This window comes from Octodon degus, unplaced genomic scaffold (assembly GCF_000260255.1).
Source record: "Octodon degus isolate 3935 unplaced genomic scaffold, OctDeg1.0 scaffold00017, whole genome shotgun sequence".
In the NCBI taxonomy this organism is placed as follows: Eukaryota; Metazoa; Chordata; class Mammalia; order Rodentia; family Octodontidae; genus Octodon; species Octodon degus.
The window spans coordinates 17,806,721-17,821,836 of record NW_004524593.1 but is presented as its reverse complement, the minus strand read 5'-3'; the positions used below and the strand labels follow the sequence as shown (position 1 = coordinate 17,821,836).

At 42.0% G+C, this 15,116-nt stretch overlaps 1 protein-coding gene across 1 annotated transcript in view; it reads left to right on the top strand.

The window, feature by feature from the left end:
• Positions 1–15,116, top strand: part of Ush2a (usherin) — a 732,353-nt gene that overhangs the window by 202,296 nt on the left and 514,941 nt on the right. The window contains exons 16-18 of the mRNA XM_004626936.2: positions 7,401–7,559; positions 11,484–11,978; positions 13,247–13,501. Coding sequence (XP_004626993.1) covers positions 7,401–7,559; positions 11,484–11,978; positions 13,247–13,501 — 909 coding nt within the window. The remainder of the gene's footprint in view (positions 1–7,400; positions 7,560–11,483; positions 11,979–13,246; positions 13,502–15,116) is intronic.

Here is a 15,116-nt window from a genome sequence, read left to right as displayed (position 1 = left end):
GTTACATGTAGGTCTTGCTATCATCTTTTCAGATTTCCATCAACTCTTCTGAGATTTGGGTACAGGCTGGGTGGCATCTAAAGCTTAATTAATTTAAATAATGTAAATGTACAAGTATTGCCATTTGGGTGGCACTGAGTCTTCCTTCCCATGAAAACTGTGTGTCTCTCAGTTTACATAGGTCTACTGTAATCTTACTTCAGAGTTTCAAAATTTACAGTCTACTAGTCTTCAACTTATTATTATTTTCTTTTTTTTTGTACTTTAGTAAGAGTCTACAGGGTCTCACTATGTAGATTAGACTCATAGTCTTCCGCCTGTTCAGCCTCCCAAGAGCTGGGATTACAGGTGTGTGCCACTATGCCCAATCTCAATCACCACCCAATGCATCCTGAGGGTGGGGCCAGCACGACACGCCAGGGATTGAACCCCAGCCTCTGTACTCTGCCTAAGCAGGCACTTTAATCCTCTGAGCTATTTGGTTGGCCCTTCTTTTCTTTTATTAAATGCATCCCTAAGTCTTTTTTTAATTAATTGATTTTGTTGGTGCATTTTAGATACACCTAATGACACCATCATAGGGAATTTGTACTTGTACAAATTGATAGATCTTGATTCTTTTTTTCCCCATATTCCCCTCCCTTCCCTTCAAGTCCTTTTCCCCTTCTTATTTATGACAGCTCTGTTTCCATTTATTTCTATTTTCTCTTTAGTTTTCTTCTTGCTTTTCTCCTTTCCCCCTCCCACCTCCCTCATTCCTCTTCCCATTTAGATGCTTTCTTCCTGTTTCACAATATCTATTATACAACTTAATCCTTATTTTCACTTTCAATTTCTCGCACCAGAGAATCCATGCTATATTGGAATGTGTAAGATTTCTTTTACTTAAGAGTGTGGTCTCAAGGTACATCCATTTAGCCAAAAATGTCTCACGTTTATCATCTTTATGGGAGAGTAGTACTCCATTGCATGAAATGAACACATCTTCTTTATTCACTCCTCAGTTGATGGGCACTTGGGCTGTTTCCAAGATTCAGTTATTACAAACTGTGCCGCTATGCATATGGGTCTGCGTGTATCGCTGTGGTGGTGTGCTTTAATTCCACGAGGAAGACACCAAGAAAGTCAGCAGCTAAGCCAAACGGGACCTCTAGTTTTAGTGTTATTATTTTTTGATTATGAATGAACTAATTTCTTAATTTTATTTTCAGATTAATTGCTCAGTATTGAAATGCAGTTCTTACAATAGCATATGAGCATGCTAAATTCATTTGTGATTATTTTATACACACTATTAATTGTATTAGTGTAATTATAATAAATAAACTTAGGTGCTTAAGATAAATTGAGAAGAAAACAAAATTTAAACATGTCCAAATATTGACATACATTCCATTGTGTCATGTATGATGATGTTTTATCCGTTAATCTTTTGCTGGACATTTGGGTTTTTACTACACATTGGCTATTGTGGCTAGTGCTTCTTCTTTATTTATTTATTTTTGTATTTTAGGGAAGGGTCTCCAGGGTGTTCAGGGTCTCACTACTGGATCAGGCTCATAGTGATCTGCCTGTTTACAGTCTCCCAAGAGCTGGGATTACAGGAGAGCGCCACCACGCCCAGTCTCAATTGCTGTCTCAGGGTGTTCTGGGGGTGGGGCCAGCACAGCAGGCCTGGGGATCGAACCCTCAGCCCCTGCTGCTTCTTAAAACACTGAAAAATAAATATGTATTTGGGCCTTTGGTTTCAGGGTTATTTTGGTTATATCCTGGAAGTTGAATTGCTGGCTTATATGATAATTCTAGTTCTTTTTTTCTCAGTGGTTTAACTTACTGTTTTGTTACTTCCTTTCAATCTATGAATTTTTAAAAATATTTTACAGCAATAATTTTTCTCTGGCTTTCTTTTCTTCTCCATTCCTCTCCTCTCCCTTTTTCTCTCCTTACCCTTTCCTTTCCTTCCTCTTCCTCTCCCTCTTCTTGTTCCCTCTCCCCTTTTCAGCTTTGAATATCTTTATTTTCATTTACTTTTTCTCTCTAGATTCAGTATCGGAGGCTATTCAGTCTACTCTTATTAACCACCGTTTTATTAATATGATCCACAATTTCATTGAGTGTCCCATAATTTTATTTGCAAGTATTTAAGATATTATATTATGTTTACTATTTTTCAGGGGAACAGGCTTTCACTGTGCAGGTCACTGGCCTTGAGCTCACTCTGTAGACCAGGGCTGGCCTTGTACTCACAGTGATCCTCCCGCCTTAGCTTCTCTCCTGGTGAATTTATAGGCATGTGCCACCATCTCCATCTAAGATTACCTCTAATAATCTCTCAAGACTCAGACTGTGGAGTGCAACCTCCCCGAAGTTTGCACAAATGCTGCCCGCATCAGGTCTGAACTGTTGATCCTATGGCCGGCCCTGGGTATAGCGAGTCAGGTAGTGCTTGGGCAATGCTTGAGCTTGGCTTTTTCTGGAAACTTCCAGCTCCTGCTGGTCAATACGTGAATGTGGTGGAAACGCACTCAGAGCCAACGCTACCTCCCAGTCCTCCTCAGCCTCGCCCGTTGTGGACTCTGTAGGCTTCTCCCAGACATCTGTGCTGTCCCAGGGAGCCCCACATCTGCAGTGAGCAGCCTGAGCCCCTCCATGGCACTCATCTTTGTCACCTGGGCTGATCCTGATGGTTCACCCTGTGAGACAGCCAGGGGCCACACCACACGTTCCCCTCATTGCTCCTTGTTGAGTCTGCCACTGAAGCTGAGACTACGGCTCCAGCCCCAGAGAGGAAGTGCATCCTCAAAGCAAACCTGCTCCACGTATGGGGGGTGCTGCACTAGGGAGACCAGGCCAGTTGGCCATGGGGCTGGGAGTGAGGCAGCAGCTCTGGATTTCTGCTGCTCCGACACAGAGCTGTGTTTCTGTTTGGGCTCTCAGAAAATCTCATAATTGTGTTTAGGCTTATCAACACTGCTGAAGTAACCAAAGACCCTCATCCTTTCTCTTTTAACGTCTTTCACTGACTTTCTAGTGAGTGTTTTAATTTACCTTCATCTGTGAAATCACACGCAGCTCTGCTCTCCAGCTAGCGATCTGCCTGCTGCCCATCCACAGAACTCAGAGCTTTTCGGGGAATCATTGTGTGCCACTAATTCACTGCCAAAAATGATGAGAACAAGTGGCACGTCAGGCTGCCTGAATGTGTCCTGGTGGCCCCAAGACTCAGCCTCCACTGAACGTGGACTTCGCTGGCCCCCTACCTGAAGAGCTTCAAAGCAAAATGATGGCAGAAGTCGAGGTGTGCCTCCTCCCAGGGCAGTGGCCCAACCAAGAGAGGGAGCAGTTTCACATTACCATTCCGGCTCCTCTCTGCCTCCCACTAGCACTCTTTGAGCAGAATTAGGTGTAGAGCAGCAGCCTTTCTCGTTATCGTCTCCTCTCATGTCTTGTTACTAGTAACGCAGTCCATACATTCACCACACTCTTCTTTATCCAGATGAGCCAGCGCTGAAGAATCTAAACACTTGGGGCAGTTTCCCGCCACCATTGCTATCTGTTATCTTGCTGCCTGATTTTCAATTTGCATATGGACACGTCATCTCTTTTCTCTGTATATCAGGCGGGCTAAATTATAATGTCACACAGTTCTTTCTTTTCTCCATCTCTTTGATGCCTGTCCATGTGCCTCTTGGTGCTTCTTGGGCATCTGACTTATGAATTCCAGGGAGGATATCTGTATGATCAATCCATCATTGTAGTAAGATAGAATGTAATTTTTCCTTTAGTAAATATTTTTGTGTACCAATTGCCAAAGAAGCCTTATGATATAATAAATGAGGAGGTCTTGCTACATATTTTGAGGGTGTCAAAATTAAAGATAATGTTTATTGAAGAATGATTTTATGTTTTATATATATATGTGCACACACATGCATATAGACATATATGAACATACAAAATCATGCACACACTTGGTTCTCAAGATAACCCTGAAAGGTAGACGTTATCATGTTCTTCCTATAAATAAGAAAAGATTTCAGGAGTCCAATTTCCATGTGACTGAAACCATAGGACTACCAAAGCTCCCCAGTTGGGATTCCAGCTCACGCACCCCCAGCAGATGGATCTCGTCACAATGTTATACTATCGTTCCTTAAAATACAATCTGGCATATGCAAAGACCATTCTTGGCAGTGTTGATGAAGAAATGTGTGAACGTTTTCTCAGAATTCTATTTTGAAAAAAAGCAAAAACAGCTCTACTTTGAGCACATAGAGAAGAGACGTGAGTTATCTTGTGTCCGGGATTTTATGATACTTGTTTTTAACCTACTGTCAAATCATCTGAACCTTCAGGCCTATGAAAACTCTGCTAATTTAAATGCCAAGTAGGTTCTATCTACTTCTGCCATGAAATCAAACGTGATTACAATTAAAGATGTCCATAACAATGAAGCAACTTAAATATCTGAGCAGAGCCCATGAAGAACTTGCGTGAAGCACCTCTCCTGCACGCTTTCCATGTGCTGTCCTGCACCCCATGGGACAGGGCTGAAATATCTCTTTCAGGCACCTGTATGTCTCATGTGTCTTGGAAAATAAAGTTCAGTTTTGATTGCTGCAATTTTCAGGTAAAATCACCGATATTCCTTTAATATATAGATTTTAATGGGTTGCGAGGTTCTTTACAAATGCTGTAAGTGAGGCAGTTTATGAATCTGCGGTTTCACGGAGGACAACAAGAAAGCCGGCAAGAGCATGAAATGCAGCGTCGGGGCCAAGCCACGGGCACATCGAATAAGAGAAAATCCCCGAAGCCAAGTGCATCCGGGGCGATTCAGACAGACCCCTGTTTTCCTTCACTTCTCCCTTTGAGATCATCCCAACTCTTTTCCTTGATCTAAACAGGCACACGGGCAGCTGAAATGTTAATACCACAATGTCATTGCAAGGAACAGAAAGACAGAATGGAAGGCTATGTCCAGAGCACCCAATATATTTAAAGAACACCCTTCTTTAAAAAACAATATTATCTTTCCTAATATGTGGTGAATTGTCTTTGGGAATCCTACACAGCCCATAGGTAATTTTATGCCTTATATTCAGTGTACCTGAAATACTGTCATAAAACGTCACTTTATTCTATTGTCTTTGAAATGGAGCATGCCACCCATGGGTGCTGGTGAAGAATGAATGCCTGAGCTAAGTCTGCCCAGCGTGCAAGACAGCTTGTCCTATTCGCCATCTGTCACCTGCTGTGTCCCCTTACTCTGTGGCCTGCACCCACAGGCTTCACCTTTAGATAGCTGGCAGAGGTCTGCAGGAGGAACACACCAGCCATCAGGGAGAGGTGCAAGGGAAGTCAGAATATCAGACTCCGGCTGTGTCCCTTCACGTTGGTCACAGGTACTGTGAGATGATGCCATTTGTGTGGTTCTTTCTATCTCTGAGCTGTCCTCTCCCAGGTTAGGCAATGTACACAGAGAAGAGTTTGCATCGTTAGAAAGACCTGCTTATGACGTTGTTCTTTTTTATTTTTTCTGGAACCGGGGATTGAACTCAGGCCCTTGCACTTGCCAGGGAAGCACTTCCTCCACTGCACCATCTCGCTGGCCCTTGCTGTTGTTCTTGATTGGCATGTCAGGTGTTGTCAGTGAGCATCCTCCCTACCCAGAACTGATCATGAGAGGGGCTCAGTGCATCTAAATAAAAATATATGGTTTGTACATAATGCCTACTTTCCCCAGGGAGCGAAATTCTAGTGCATCACACGTGTTGTCAGTTCCAAGGGGACCCAGTAAAACCCTGAGAGTCTGTTGCTTCCCTGGTTGGAAAAAAACGCATCCTGGATTTTCACAATGCACTCTGGGAGATGAAGTTGGGAGAGGGCTCTGGGCAGCTTGTCTTTCCCTGAATATTACTCATGTGTCCTGAAGCGTGGCTGGTGGTTCCTGTAGTCCTAGGCATGACATGGGGTGTGTCCTGTGAGTCTTCCTCGGGATTCATAGGACTCGGGCTTCTGGTGGTCTCTGGGACTCTGACACACCTGGTAAAAGAGCCCTGCTGCCTGCTTACCCAGAACTGCCATTTTCTTTTGATCTGCCTTCTTGATGTGTCACTTTATTATGTCCCTTGAAAAGGACATCATTTAAATATAATTTCTTTTTCTTTTGAGATGCTGAACAGGTCATCAATCCACTGCAGATATTCCACATGAAATGTTGATAAATATTTGATGTATTTGTTCCTTCACGCAACTTGTAAAGTTTTCTTTTTTTTTTATTTTTATTTATGAGAGAGAGAGAGAGAGAGAGAGAGAGAGAGAGAGGGAGTGGTGTGTGTGTGTGTGGCCAGCTCAGCCCACCAGGGGGCGGGGCTGGCTGGCATGTGGTGCTGGGGGATTGAACCGCGGTCCCTGATGCCTTGCCAAGCTTGTTCTAAGTAGGTGCTTTAGACCACTGAGCCATCTCTCCAGCCCCATTGTAAAGTTTTCTTAACAAAAAATCTGATGGCTTAAAAAGCAACACAGCAACCTGTGCCGTGGCATCTTTCTCAATGAGAAAGTCTGACTGTGTTTCTAAATGGATGACGATTTTCTCTCTTGGTGGTCGGTTGTCCTTAAAAATATTAGATGTTATTTTTTTCTTTGTAGATTCTGGGGGAAAAAGAAAGACACTTGCTGTTGCAAATCAGGGAGCTTTTCAGGGAGACAAGGAAATTTACAGTGGCAGAAAACAATGATTTTATGGTATAGACTTATATACTATAAATCATCACTAAAGTAGAAGAACGTTCTTATCTGCACATCATACCTCATCTTATAAGCACTATAGCGCATGTTGTTATATTTGCATTGTGCATTGAAAGAGTTCATTGGGGATATTTAGATTATCCATTTAACATGAATAGCTATGTATGTCTGCAAATATTATTCTTTACCTTGTGCTCCGTGAAGCAGAGGATGGTATTGTACTTAATGGATCAGAAATTTTCTTTGAAAGAATCCAAGAAATATGCTACATAAATTGCAACCTTCAGTGAAATTTATGTCACATGTTAAATTCAGTTAAAAATGTTATTCGTATGTTGATGATTTCAAAAAAAAGACTTAAAAAATAGCCAAGATTTGAATGTGTAATGTACATTATTGTATTTTTCCTCCAACTATGTCCATGTCAGCTGCTTTGAGCTCATATTTGCTTTATGCTTATAGTTAAAAAGCATTGCTTTGGGGAACTCCTGATGCACACTCTTTGTTTATTAATGTCTTAGTAAACCACATGTCTTCTTGATAAGGTGATCCTGCAGTGGAGCGACCCTCTGGCCGGATATCTTACTTCAGTTTGCTTCTCTGTTTATTGATTCTGTTTGCTAATAAATGCCCTCTCCATTGTCATTTAGCGCCATCCCAGCAACCTCCTCCCAGAGGACAAGTTCAAAGTTCTTCTGCCATCAGTCTGTCCTGGAGCCCACCTGATTCCCCGAATGCAAACTGGCTTGCCTACAGCTTATTCAGGAACGGCTCTGAAATACACGCATCCGAAGACCAGCACCCATACGGTGAGTTCAAGCGTTGGACCTACAAAGATTTGCTGTTCTGAGAACTGATGCAATTGTTAAGTTCTTGGACACTGAGGATAAATGTTGTGGTTTCCTCTGCTTACAGGAGAGCTTAAAGCAGAGAGAGAAGATGGCAAATCTCACTAAGTGAACACAATAAAAATGAGATGCTTGTGCTTTGGCAATCATCAATGCTTATCAAATTCTCAAAGATGAGCAGAATCCCTTTTCAGCACCAGTGAGGGTGTGGGGAAGCTGCAGCACTCCAAAGCCTCTGGGGGTCCTCAGGGCTGTCGGCGCCACTTGGCACGTACAATAAATTGCTCAGTGGATGGAAGTCCTTCCTCTGGGGATCACTCAACTCAGCAACCTGCTGAGGGGGTTAACCCCAAGGGCAGCTGCAGCTCAACACAACACCACGAAGTGTCCATGCCTATGCTATGGGCTAAATCAAAATACTGCAAACCATTCCAACATTTGACAGTCCTAGAATTATACTCTGCAGCAGAACAGACTCAGTCCTCATACAGGGTTAAATAAATTATAGGCTATAATAACTTGTCAAATGAAATCTTAGTTTAGAAACTAAAGAGTGGAAACTGTTTCTAATGCATTGTTTGAAGTAATGAAGTCTCCTTAAAAATTATGTGAATTATATTTTATTTAAAAGTACTAGGAAGTTTACCACAAATGAATCTATAGTTTTCTCAGTTGCAAATGTTATAGAAAATGTATTAAATTTTCTATTCTAAAGAATTTTACTTTTTAAAAATTTTGAGTAAAAGGAACACTTAAAATCTAAACTCCTAACACTAACATTCAAACAAATAATGTAATTTTATGCATATATTGTTTTTCCCATAAAAGAAGAGGACAACAACATGAACTCAGTTTAAAATAGGAATGATCTGCACAGGCAGATAGGCTATCTTTTTACAGTAAATTTCATAAGATTTTAAATTTGTAGAATCCAAACTATTGAGAAATTATTATATTTAAAAATACTCAGATATATCAGATAGAACTTAGGGGCAGAATAAAAATAATTTTTAAATTATTTTCCCTCTGTTTTCTCTGATTTTTCTCCTAGTCCTATTTAGCTACAAGACAGTTTAGGAAACCTTGAAAGAGTAATTCTAGTTCAGTTTAATACTCCATCTTCTTTAAAATTCAACTTTCCAAATTCTAGCTTTACACGCGTAGTTGGTTAGTGATATCTACAAAGCCGTATCAAAACACTGACATTGCATACCATTTCTTAAAATAGGAGAATGCCTAATTTAAAAATATTAGTGACTGAAAAAATACGCAGTTGTATGTTTATGTTCTGCAGTAGGCTCCACCTTGTAACTAATTTCGTATCACCCACATCTTTCCCCTAACTCTAAATATCTCTTTGGTGTTTTCACTGTTCTTTGCCGTTAATGGAAACTCTGAACTTCACGATGCAGATTGCAAAGGGAAATGAACATCTGTCTACATCTGCCACATTGGCAAAGCATCCTAAAAACCTGCTACTAAAATGTTTATTTTCTTCCAAATATCAGCATGATCCAGGTGTTCTGAAACTTAAACTTTTGTGATAGAGGAAGAGAAGAGCTATAAAAATATTGAAAATGATTTTGAAGATGACAGCACCACTGGTTGAATGATTTCTGAAGTTGCAAGTTAGGGTCACCCTGTTTTCCTTACAGGTTAATTCACTAGAAAAGTAAATTTAAAGCCCTCAGTGGTACCATTCAATCTATGTGTTTTTTAGTAACATATTATGATTTATTTTATAGAACATTACATGTAAATATGACACTCTAGTTCTTTTCATGATTGCACTAATATAAAATCAAATAACAATTTCTTACATAATGATTGTGCATGCATTCACTAATCAGAAATTTACGTAAGCCTATTAAGCTAGGTATTATTTCCTAAGACTTTATTTTTCATTTAAAAAATGAAATGCCACTTCCGGCATTTTGTAACCATCTCTATAATTAATGATGTGAAAATTATCTGCATGATGGCATTAGAGCAATAAGAAGACTTGGTTAACACTGACAGAACTTGGTGCAAGACTAAAAATACTTGGTGTTTTTTACTGCACTTCCAGGGCATGGCGAGCGTATGTAATATGAAAAGGAAGCAGTGCCTGGGTTCAGCCCAGTGAACACAAACTTTGGGTTAAATAAAGGCATCCAGAATTATAGGTGGAGAATCACTGAACTTTTCAAAGAAAATTATTAGTGTTGCCTTCCAAGCAAGTTTGATCATTTGGTTGAGACCATTATAGAATTCTTTGTTAGAAGAGAAACTTCTCTCGCCTGGCCCTAGCATAGCGTGGAACCGCCAGCACAGTAATTTCTATCCTGGGATTGTGATACTGTAGTGCAACATCTCTAAAACTTTTGTGTTATCTGTTATTCATAACGACTCACTCCTGGTAGAAAAAATTTAACTATCTCAATGATTAGTAATAAGGTATGTTTAGTGGCTTCTGTAAATAAAATTTGATTGTATGTCCTCTAGGCTTTTAGATGTAGAAAAATGTGCAGGTTAAATTGGCACTTTGGAATTGAACATGATCCTCTGCTGCGGCCCTGATCTGCCGTGGCCCTATCAGTTTCATGTCTCCCAGCTGTGGGGAAGAAAGCAATAATCTGGGAGAAATGGAGCTCCTTATTTCCTCCTGTCTTGCTAGTGTTATGTGGTCATGCAAGTTGTGCCTCATACGGGACAGCGTGAGTGGGCGATGCCACTCGAAGGCAGTCTTTCCACAGGGAAACTAGAAGATAGTCATTTCTACAGAAGGCACACATGATTGTTAGCACCTAAAGAATTAACATAGTTGAAATTTAGAGTTTTAGACAATAATGTATCTTGGCAAACTCTGGGCTTTCATTTAGACCTTTATTACTCATCTTTGCCTTTCATATGACTTCCATTTATTACTCTTAGTATCGATGCTCAAGGCCTCAAGTGAGATGACCCTGGCCTGGCAGCTCTGAGAGAAAGAAACAAAAGATACAGGGAAGAAGGAGAAAGAAAAGAGATGAGAAAACGAGCAACTGTTTCTATAGAGGTCTCAAGACTCTCTATTCACGATATTCTCCTTCTTCTTCCCTAGAAAATAGTTCAGATATATATGGAAAAGTGATTCATTTGTACAGCAAAATTTTATTTAGGGCTTCCTCCAATCCAGGAGCTACCCCAGCCTCTAAATCTGAAGCTGGGAGGAAAGGTTTCCTTTATCCAGGGAAGGTGGCAAGGGCCGTATCTTGAGTGCTTAACCAGAGTCAACTCAGAGAGCCAGCGAACTCGAGGCAGGGCTGGGGTGCAGAGCAGGCAGTGTTGTCCGCTGTGCAGGAGAAAACGGCCATGGAGGTTGCTCAGGAGGGAGGCAATGTGGGCTGAATTAGCAGCTACAGGAGCAGAGGAAGGTAATTCTCGTGGTACAAGTCACACGGGAAAAGGCACAGAGCTGTCGGGTTCTGTTTCCCACAGCAGTGCCAGGCGGCCCTGGGGCACACGCACGGGGAAGCAGGGCAGGCCCAGGAGGCGGCAGTCAAGGCTATAGCTTGCGGATGGGAGACGGCCCTTTTGCACACGCTCCACCTGGGAACAGCCTCTTCTGCTTTGGGGATGACAAGTACTTCTTAGTCTTCTATCCAACGGCCACGTTAAGAGGAAAACAAGCACCCAACCAAACTTCTAAGTGTTCTACTGCAAAGGACACTTTGCTTCCACTGCAGTGAATAGTAAAAGTAATCAGTATTTGCTTTCTTTCACTCTTGAAAGTGTGACAGGTATTGTTATTCAGAAGAGTGATGGGAGTATTTTAGGTAGTTAAATACCCTAATAGGAGGGCATCTGAAATTGTTCTTTGCCAACTTATGGAATGTGGTTCCCCCCTTTTCCTTGTCTTTTCAGATGCCCAGTACTTCCTAGACACGGCCCTGTCACCACACACAGCATATGCCTACCACCTTGAGACCACCAATGCGCACGGCTCAATACGGAGTGCAGCTGTCATTTACACGACAGAGCCAGGGCTTCCCCAGGGAAACCTGAACCTGAGTTACGCTGTTCCTGTGGGCTCTGACTCAGTGACACTTACCTGGAGCGCACTGTCAAACCACGCTGGCCCGATAGAGAGATACATTTTGTCCTGTGTTCCTTTGGACAACCTTACGTCATGCATTTCCTATGAAGGCCACGAAACCTCAGTCACCATCTGGAATTTGATTCCGTTCACCAAGTACCAGTTTTCGGTGCAGGCATGCACCAGCGGGGGCTGTGTCCAGAGCTCGCCCATCGCAGTGACCACAGCGCAGGCACAGCCGCGGGGGCTGAGGCCACCCACGATCCAGAAAGTCAGTTCCACCGAGCTTCATGCAGAAAGGGCTCCACCAGCAGAACCGAATGGTAAGCTCAGGGCCAGCCAGATAGCTCAGAGGATTAGGCTGCAGGCCTAGGCAGGTGCAGGGACCGGGGTTCCATCCCCAGCCTGCCGTGCCTGCCCCACCCCCAGGGTGCGCTGAGACGGCTATTGAGACGAGGTATGGGGGCGCGTGCCTGTAATCCCAGCACTTGGGAGGCTGAAAACAGGAGAATCACTATGAGTCCAATCTGTATAGTGAGACCCTGTAGTAGCCCTGTACTAAATAAGACAAAAAAAAAAAAAAAAGGGTAAGCTTGCCTGCCCTTTCCTAAACAACACCCCAGAATCGGGAGTGGTGTGATAAGTTTATGGACTCTGTTTTCATTTATGTAATTCTGTTGTTATAATTGAGAAAAAAAAAAAAAAAAACCTCTTAAAGATATAGGGTACAGTTTCTCCTCGTTAGCTGAACAAGTATATTTCTTCTAATAGAATAACAAATTCCATTCAATTAAATTGCCCCTTAAAAGGCTCGTGTTATATTTGCTCTTAATGACACCTGCCATAACACAAATGATGTTGATAATTGGAAGCTCGCTCACAAAATGCATTATATGTGACTGTGTCACAAGTTAGGGCACCCGTAAGTAGTACATTTTATCTTTTAAGCAGAAAAAGGATTTAAAATAATACAAAAAATATGTATATAGGCTAGCTGACTCCATTAAGTTAATTTTTGTGTTCCTACAATTGCACCCTTGGTTATACAGGCCAGCCACATGTGCATGGATTTTTAGTAATTTATATCATGTACCTACTACGGCAAAATCTTTTCTCAAATATTTTAAGTTTCTTGGTAAAACTGCATAAAAGCTAACTATAATGTGCATACAAGAGGGATTCTATTAAACAGGTAATTAACTTAAAATCCTCACATTTAAAAATATGCAAATTTAACATGAAAATATGCAAATGAACTAACCATCCATAGTAGAAATTATGACCATAGATCCTGAAAAGGGTTGACTTACCAATGGTGAAGAATAGGTATTTTGTACTTAATATTGTCTTTTGATTTGTTTTTCCATAAATATATGTTTAATAGTTTTACAGTCATCTAATCCAACAGCTGTTGTCTTAAAAGTACCTGTCATCTAATTACTAAATTGCAACATCTGGATTACTAATGCAATTGACATGTGATGGAGTTACAATCATGAGAATCCAGCATTCCTATAACTGTCTCTTCCCACGTGACCCCCAAGTAGCTACTTTGTCTGAGTCCCCATGGTCCATTGTTTAACTTTGGTAGGAATTATTACAAAATACGAATTATACCTGAAAAGATCGGGCTCTCCTGAGGAACGCAGAGTGTTCCGGAGCAATGGCTGGCTCAGTCCTCAGCCTTCGGCAGAACCAGCAGCTAAAAACACACCAAGACCTCCCCCGACCGCTGCGCCCCTCGCTGGCCTGGAGCCGTACACAGAACACGCCATGAAGGTCTCCGCTGAGAACATGGTTGGTAGCGTGTCTTCCGCCCGGACCTCTGAGAGAACAGGAGAATCAGGTAAGTCCAAAGCTTTCCGCTCTGCCACCAAATTCGTGACTGAAATTGCTGCCTGAAATTCAGGGAAGTAATGGGGAAGCTGGGCCTTTTGAGATCAGGCACTGGAAACCTACATGGGCCCAGGCGAGCTTTCATTTATGGGTTGACTCCGTAGACAACTTATGATATGTAATTTGCAGGAAGCTTTAGGAGAAAAAGTGAATACATTTAATTCCTTCCTTCATTCATTCATTGAAGTAAGTTAATTCCTTAATTCATTAATGCCTTTAATGCATCAAGCGAGGGGAGGTGACTCCCCTACAATTTTAGTGCTTGGGGAGTATGTCCCCAGAAGCAGCTGGCTTCCAGCCCTGAAGTGCTTAGCTACTTCTTTTTCTTGTCTTTCAGACAGCATCTCACTATGCAGTTCAGGCTTGCCTTGAGCTCACGTTGTAGCCCAGGCTGGTCTTGAACTCACAGTGATCCTCCTGCCTCAGCCTCCTGAGTCCTGGAATTACAGGCATGCATAACTACGCCCCGCATGGCTGCTTCTTTTACCTTGTTCCACATTCATCCCAGTGGAACAGATACTTTCTACCAATCCCACAGTTCTGCTTCTGTTTTTGATTTTCTTTCTCCAATTCAAATAGTATGGCTACTGGGTTGTACACAACAGTAGACATCTGGGTTCCAAAATCTGCAAATCAGGAGTGTGGCTATAAGCCCTTGCCAACGTGGTAAAGAAGGGCAAACAGTTTAGTTTTCTGAAAGTATCTTTGTTAAGGCACATGAGCTGTTCTTTTTAACTTTCCATGTTATGTGTTACATTCAGCAGGCATCAAGTTTCACAAGTATTTACAAAAGCAGTGACACTTGGGCTGCACTTTGACTCTGTAGGGATCCAAAGAAACCCAAATCCTGTGCTCACTCTGAACCCTGAGCCCTGCGGAGGATTGGGGTGGCTTTGGGTCGATGTCCAAGGGAATCATTTCATGAATAAAAGGCGCATTGTGCTTGCTGCTCTCTCCATGATTCCCAGCCCCCTTGGACAAATAATAGTGCCACAGTCGTGCAAGTGATGAGCCATGGCACCGGGAAGGGGAAAGCCAAGGTCGAAAATGAGAAGTGATGGATGAAGCTGCGGTACTGGACCCTCATAATCTTATGGGTCACTGGCCAATGCAAGTGCAATGAGGTCCTTTGATAACACACCTCTGCTTAGCGCATCTAGAAGATGTACCGAGGTCTCGAGAATGGCAGGGGGACAATGTATGGTGTGTATGCGTCCTGAATATTTCAACCGAGACCGCTTGAAAACTTGGAGCATTTCTTTGTGGTTAGTTAGACTGCTTTAGATTTGCCTCTTTCTGAAGAATTGTGTTTCCCCAGCTGCACTGGTTTGGCTCAGTGAAATATTTCTTTCCATGAGAAAGCCAGTAATAACTGTGTGTTGATCTAAACTCTGTGGACTAAGACAGATTCTGTTTCTGTCATTTCTTTCAAACACTGATAATTCCTGCAAATTCTACTCAGCTGTCCACTAGCTATCTTTATAAACATTTATGAATACCTGCAAGATATTGATTTTATAAATGCAAAGTAGCTCATAACAGAGACCCAGTCCTAGCCCAGGTCC